Genomic DNA, 7,747 nt, shown 5'->3' on the forward strand with positions numbered 1-7,747 from the left:
TTTTTAAAACTTCTGGAACCAGCTCCTTCATCTACTCGAGAATGGAGCTGCTGGCACTAAACACAAAGACACAGACTGGCATGAGACACAACATCCCAGCCGAGCGAAACAGGAGCTACAGAGGCTGCAAGGCTGGAGTGAGGAAAGCGGATCACCAAAGGCGATTCATGCCATCAATCCCGACAGTGATAATGGGCAACGTGAACTTGTTACAGAATACGATTGATGACCTGTGCGCTCTGAACAACCACCGACTCTACCGTGGGTGCAGTTTGTTTATCTTCACGGAGACATGGCTTACCAAGCTAACGCCGCAGGCTAACATAGATCTATGTGGATTCACATCCGTGAGAGCCGATAAGGGACACAGGCCAGCGGAAAAAGCGGAGGTGGGGGACTCACTGTCTACATTTTAACATTTTGTACATTTTGTAACCCTGGACACGTCTCCGTTAAAGTATCGGTATGCCGACCGGACCTGGAGCTGCTAGGCATTAGCTTGCGGCCGTATTATCTACCTCGGGAGTTCAGTCATGTGATCTGTGTGTGTGTTTACATCCCTCCAAGGGCCGACGCAACAGCTGTCTGTGAGAAAATACGCACAGTTACAGCAAGACTGCAGACACAACACCCCAAGGCTTTCATTATTATATCTGGAGACTTTAATCATGCCACACTGGATTCTACTCTGACTGCTTTTCACCAGTTTGTGAATTGTCCCACAAGGAGCAACAGGACAATTGACCTACTGTATGCTAATGTGTCCCCCCACTAGGGAAGTCAGACTACAATCTGGTTTACCTACAGCCACAATACACACCCTTTGTCCAAAGGCAGCCTGTGACAACACGCTCCATTAGAAGATGGACCCCAGAAAAGGAGGATGCTCTGAGGGACTGTTATGACACCACAGATTGGGATGTGCTTCTGAACCCACAGGGTGAGGAGATAGAGGGGGCGACACACTGTCTGACAGACTATCTCAACTTTTGTGAGGACGCGGTCGCCCCTGCTAAGATGGTTATCCTAATAGGGCTTTGGAGTTGATGTCATGCCGCAGGGATCATGGCGCCATGTCAGTAAGCCAGAAAGCAAAACAAGCGCACAGTACTGGAGTGTTGGATTCGGGACTGCCAGAACCATGCTCAAAATCAGCGCAAAAGACAAAGAGCTTTATCGCAACCGATTGTGCCCAGACGCCAAGAGACAGTACTTTGAAAAAATTGCGTGCATCTTTGTGACCTCGTTGTGTGGACACAGAGAGACCTTGCTGTGATTCGCGTCTTCCCTGCTGTGGATTTCTGGAAACCGCGCTTAAAGCAAGCACAAGACTTCTTTCGTAAAGTATGCCTTCCTGAACTTGTTGGGAAATACTTCTGGAAACAACGTGCTGCTCTAAATAGCCTGTAATGTTTCATGTTCTGGTTAAAGATTGATGACAGCTGTGTGGTGCGATGTAAATAGTTTGCATTTCATTTTTATGTGATTGCTGTGTACATGTGAATAGATCTATAATAAAGAAAAACAAACAAATATACTATTCTTTTTTGTTTTATTAAAACAACTTCACACATAGTACAACTATTTACAATGTACTGTACATCCAAAAAAACAGCTTTAAGAATACTCAACAGGAGCAAGTGTCATTTGGCCCTGGTTTGACAACAACACTGGGGTACATATTAACAAAAACACAGCAAACCTTAACGATCTTATCAAGAAATGTTGTGTCTTCAGCCTCACATGATAAGAGTAATCGGATTGGCATTGTAGTGTGTAACATTTTGAACGTATTGCGCAAACTACCTATTACTCGCTCAACATGAATTCTCAGGTGGGCAGTTGCTCTCGTTTGTTCAACGTCCCTTGCATCAAGTTGACAGTAGCCTTTTGTGAAAGCTGGAATCTTGACCTCCGCACACATCATTCCTACAGCATCTCTGATGTCAAAGCCTCTGTCAGCCAATACTACGTCCCCTGGTAACAGCCTTTGAAGAATGCCACATCTCTCTGTGATGTGTTTATCTGATGCACGACCCCCCCATCCCCTGGAAATGAAAGAAATAGCTCCATGGGGTGTAATCCCGATGAGGTATTTTATGGTGTGTGTACCCTTGTAATGAGAGTATGTTTGTGCACGTGCCTTTAAATTAGATGGTCTTTCTGTTCGAATCTCAAAACAGTCAACAATGATGGCTACTCGTTTTCCAAAAGTTTCAGTAAACTGTGGAGGCATTGTTGCCTGCAGACAGTGCCTCTCAGGCCAGTGCACCAGTGCTCCTAAGCGGGCATACAAAACATTAATGGTATCGGTGAAGACAGAAGACAGTGTTTTGTGGGACACATCGAATAGATGACAAAGATGCTGGACTGGAAGATCAAGTCTCAGACGCATCAGTGTGAGTAAGAGCATTTGGAAACCTGTCAGTGTCTTCGATATTGGCAGGAAATCTTTGACAGTGTTGAAGAGGGACATCAAGACAGCATAACAATGAAGTCCAGTGTAATAGCTTACTTTTTCGGTATTGTCCTTTAAGAAAGTTTCATTCAGCTCTGTCTTTTGCAACTGTGCTCGAAGCAGTCTGTTCTCCTCCAACAGCCGGTTTATTTCTGCTCTGCCCTGTTGACTGTACACACAATCCTTCGTCTGCCCTTCAGCTTCCGTGACGCTGTCACTCCCATCACCACTGTCCACATTTGCAGCTGGTACGTCAACCTCCACTTGTCCAACTGCTGTCCACTGCCTGCATGTCATGGTTATTTTGTTGTTGTTCTTCTGTCAGACCTTCATCGAACATCAAGCCTGTAAGATAAAAATAGTGCATAGACATAAGGTTAATGTACACCAATATTCCAATGACAGGTGTGTGATTCATCTTTAAGTTATGTGGGGGGGGTTTACCTGCAATGGGTGCTCTTTTTCGCTTCCGTTGCGTACGCCTTGCGTGCCGCTCCGAGTCTGACACAGGTTTGTCGTCGTGCCCCATGTGCAGTGTTGGTGCCCAGTCTGGATTTGTTACATCCATTTCATATGCTGGTTTGCCTGCAATTATGCCAAATCAAAAGCTACTCAGTCGACATGACGTGGTTCTGCAGCATCACACATTAGCATCTTTTATCTCATTATCTATGACTGCAGCGCATTGAAAAAAAATTACTAAAAGCCTTTTAATAGTGATATGAATTAATTTAGAACTCACCGGAAAGAAAATGCCGTGAGCAAACCAACAAAAAGCTGGGGATTGCACGGAACTCGATATCCGCTCGTCTCACCGCTGCAATCCATGCCTGCCGTCTTTGTTTGGTGATATCGGATACATGGGATCCCTCACGTTGCCGCCAGGATGGAAAACGATGAAAAGATAGCCCATTATCCAGTTTCTTGCCTTCACGATCGTGAGATCTAACGTTGCAACCGACTACACAACACGTACGAACCATAGCTGAAGCTGTATCCTTTGTCTGGCCTACTGTCATGGCGGCGGGGGGCGTGGCCCGCCTCCTGTGACATCACGCTCCAAAGCCCTATAGCAAACAGTGGGTTTGTTATTAGGATAGGGAAAGCTGTCCTCAACATGAAGAAGAAGGCCTTCAGGAGCAAAGTGAAGGAGGAGATGAAAGCAGCACAGCGGGAGGTAAAACGCTGCCTGAGGGAAGCACACCTACAGGAGGAAGGTGGAGCAGAAGTTGGAGAGGAACAATATGAGGGGAGTCTGGAACGGCGTGAAAACCATCACAGGCCACAACATCAAGAAAAGCACAGTGGGGGGGACTGTGGAGAAGGCAAACGAACTCAACAACTTCTTCAACAGGTTTGACCAGCCCACAACCCCCCCACCCTCACCTTTACTACAGAGCCCTCTCCCTACTCTCGTACCCTCCTCGCTCCCCCCCCCCCCCCCCTGACACTATGACACCCCCTCCTCCTCCTCCAACCCCTCTCTAAACAGCATGACAGCCCCCCCCCCCCTTTCCAATCCACTCCCAGTGTCATAGTTGACCAGGTCAGGAGACAACTGAGGAAGCTTCGCCCCAGGAAGGCAGCAGGCCCAGACAAGGTGTGTCCTAGGATGCTAAAGGTGTGTGCTGCTGAACTTGGGGAGCCGCTACAACGAGTCTTAAAAAAAATACATAAATACAATTTTTATTTATATAGCACCTTTCAAGACAGAATCACAAAGTGCTGCATATAAGATTACAAGTCACAAGATTACAAGATAGATTTAAAAAGACAAAATAAAACAGGCAAAAAATTAACCAAAAGCAGTTTTAAAAAGGCGAGTTTTGAGTTGTTTTTTAAAAAACAGCTACTGAGTCCACAGTTCTTAATGTTTGGGGGAGAGAGTTCCACAGTCTCGGTACCACAGTGGCAAAAGCTCTGTCACCCTTAGTTCTCCTCTTAGTACACTCAACAAAAATATAAACGCAACACCTTTGTTACTGCTCCCATTCCCCATGGGATGGACGTAGAGACCTAAAATTCATTCCAGATACACAATATAACCATCCCTCCCAAACAGTGGTCACAAATCAGTCCAAATGTGTGGTAGTGGGCACATCTGCTATATTGAGATAATCCATCCCACCTCACAGGTGTGCCACATCAGGATGCTGATCTGACATCATGAGTAGTGCACAGGTGTACCTCAGACTGCCCACAACAAAAGGCCACCCTGGAATGTGCAGTTTTGTCTCACAGCAAAATGCCACAGATGCCACAAGCAATGAGGGAGCGTGCAATTGGCATGCTGACAGCAGGAATGTCAACCAGATCTGTCGCCCGTGCATTGAATGTTCATTTCTCAACCATAAGCCGTCTCCACAGGCGTTTCAGAGAATATGGCAGCACATCCAACCGGCCTCACAACCGCAGACCTCGTGTAACCACACCAGCCCAGGACCTCCACATCCAGCAGGTTCACCTCCAAGATCGTCTGAGACCAGCCACCCAGACAGCTGCTGGAACAATTGGTTTGCACAACCAAACAATTTCTGCACAAACTGTCAGAAACCGTCTCAGGAACGCTCAACTGCATGCCCGTCGTCCTCATCGGGGTCTTGACCTGACTCCAGCTCGTCGCCGTAACAGACTTGTGTGGGCAAATGCTCACATTCGATGGCGTCTGGCACGTTGGAGAGGTGTGCGCTTCACGGATGAATCATGGTTCACATTGTTCAGGGCAGATGGCAGCTGAGAATGTCCCAGTTCTTGCATGGCCAGCATACTCACCGGACATGTCACCCATTGAGCATGTTCGGGATGTGCTTGACCGGTGTATACGACAGCGTGTACCAGTTCCCACGAATATCCAACAACCTCGCACAGCCATTGAAGTGGAGTGGACCAACATTCCACAGGCCACAATTGACAATCTGATAGACTCCATGCGACGATGTGTTGCACTGCATGAGGCAAATGGTGGTCACACCAGATACTGACCGGTTCTGGGTCCCCAGACCCCCAATAGTGCAAAAAACTGCACATTCCAGGGTGGCCTTTTGTTGTGGGCAGTCTGAGGTACACCTGTGCACTACTCATGATGTCAGATCAGCATCCTGATGTGGCACACCTGTGAGGTGGGATGGATTATCTCAATATAGCAGATGTGCCCACTACCACACATTTGGACTGATTTGTGACCACTGTTTGGGAGGGATGGTTATATTGTGTATCTGGAATGAATTTTAGGTCTCTACGTCCATCCCATGGGGAATGGGAGCAGTAACAAAGGTGTTGCGTTTATATTTTTGTTGAGTGTATTTTGAGTGTATACAGCCAGTGTAACTGAGATAACAACGGTGTCACATGTGAGTACTTTGGCAAACCTCTTCAACCTCAGCCTGTGACTAGGGAGAGTGCCCGCCCTCTGGAAGACATCCTGCATCATCCCGGTCCCCAAAAGGAACCGGCCCAATGAGCTGAATGACTTCCGACCGGTGGCACTGACGTCACATCTTATGAAGACTCTAGAGTGGCTCCCCCCCTCTCATTAGAGTGCTGAAGTTTTTTTTCACTCACTGAGGAAATCATGCTGGACTTTTAATGACTCAATCCTCTTGATGTTAGTTGATGCCAAGTAACATCAGTCCAGATCCTTGCTCAGGTCAACTTCACTAGTGAAACGTTAACTTAATGCTGACTGACTTTTATTTTATTTTTTTTCCATTGCTAGGTCAGACATATTAGGTCAAGCATGATGAAAAAAATTGAAAAAAAGTTCAAAAAGAAACTCTCAAATAACTTAGGGTGGTTCAAAAGTGAATAAGTCAACACAGGTTTTCATCTCTTTGGCTAATTTTCCCCTTCAGGATTTCTGTAGAAGAGGATTTTAATGGAGTAACCTGACAAATAAGATCAATTCAAGTAGTTTGCACTCTTGCACACTAGAAGTATGGTGATTGAGGGGAATTACCACTTTGCTGAAGTCTCTTATGAATCGCTGGTAGAAATTCGCAAATCCCAGGAACCTCTGTAGTTCCTCCCAGTTCTTGGGCTTCTTAGGCCACAGTTCATAGGCCACTCCACCAAGGCCCTGACCTTAGCTTTGATCTGCCCGCAGCTGCCCCTGTTCAAAAATAAACCCCAGAAAGGACAGAGTCTGCACATAGAATTTGCATTTTTCTCCTTTCATGAACAGACGGTTCTCAAGAAGTCATTGCAGGATGAGTCGGATCTGTTTCACATGATCTACTTGATTCTTGGAGAAAAGGAGAATGTCATCCAGGTAGACAAGCACAACGTGGTTAATGAAATCTGAAAGTGCATTGTTCACTGATTGCCGGATAATGTTAACTGAATTTCCTGAGTGCGGTGAGTTATGTTGGCTAGCCAAATTCTTGCAACAGTTCAGGAAGGGGAACTAAAAGGAGACCCCGCTTCTGAGTTTGGTCTCACCCATGAAGTTTTGTACGGCCATTGAATTGATTAGCGTGCTTTACGAGTAAGTATGGGAGTAAGGTGTGAGCTTAGCAGGACATGACAGGTGGGGAAATACATTCTCAGTAGCAGCTGTCAGTATCCCTACCACTGCTGATGGGCAACATCTTTTAGCCGAGAAGGACATGCATCTTCAAAATGTGCCTTCTTCCCGTAAGCAAAACACTCCTGCCACGTGCCTTCTTCTCTGATCAGCCTGGCTGCATGGACTGTTCCTCATCGTCAGCTTGCTTGTATTCCACCATATGCCGTTCTGCGTACTAAAACCCTGTCTGAGAGCTTGAACCTCTGTCAGCCTAGCGAAGGCCACTGGTCGGTTTCCCATACTCGTACATATGGTCATCCAACCAAAAACATATATCAATAAGAGCAGCGGTCCGCAACCCCCAGCCCGTGGACCGGTATCGGTCCGCGAGTCGTTTGGTACCGGGTCGCGAGAGTTGAGGCTCGGATGTGAAATGTATGGTTTTCAGGGTTTTTTTATCGTTAACTCAGTTTCCCTGGGTCTTTTGCCGTGTTATAGATGTGTTTCTTATTTTGAAAGAAATATTTACTCGTTTCCATAGCAATCAGAGAGCATTAAGGGCATTAAGATGTTACTCTCAATGTTGTTGGCATATTTCAGAAGGACGCTGCTAATAAAGTTACACAATTACACAGTGAATTCACGTTTATTATTGTATTCACAAAATACCACAGTCTTGGTCCTATCATTTTATTTTGTTGTATTTATTCGCCACACCTTAAAGGCCGCTCTGTGAAAATATTGTCAGACATTAAACCAGTCTGTGGCGCAAAAAAGATTAAGGA

The 7,747-nt window shown here is 46.1% G+C and overlaps 1 protein-coding gene across 1 annotated transcript; it reads right to left on the bottom strand.

Annotated features, from left to right (window-relative positions):
• Window positions 1-1,627: 1,627 nt before the first annotated feature.
• On the bottom strand, window positions 1,628-2,755 carry LOC147320283 (uncharacterized). The gene has a single exon (XM_086307437.1). The coding sequence runs from the start codon at window positions 2,753-2,755 to the stop codon at window positions 1,628-1,630; it is 1,128 nt and encodes a 375-aa protein (XP_086163563.1).
• Window positions 2,756-7,747: the final 4,992 nt, after the last annotated feature.

This window comes from Aulonocara sp. 'chitande type north' Nkhata Bay, linkage group LG10 (genome assembly GCF_057382095.1).
Source record: "Aulonocara sp. 'chitande type north' Nkhata Bay isolate Kocher_YH1m ecotype deep benthic linkage group LG10, A_spYH_male_GT1.1, whole genome shotgun sequence".
Lineage (NCBI taxonomy): Eukaryota > Metazoa > Chordata > Actinopteri > Cichliformes > Cichlidae > Aulonocara > Aulonocara sp. 'chitande type north' Nkhata Bay.

Coding starts and splice junctions, on each gene's coding strand:
- LOC147320283 (XM_086307437.1), bottom strand. CDS start 2,755: ATGACATGCAGGCAGTGGACAGCAGTTGGACAAGTGGAGGTTGACGTA.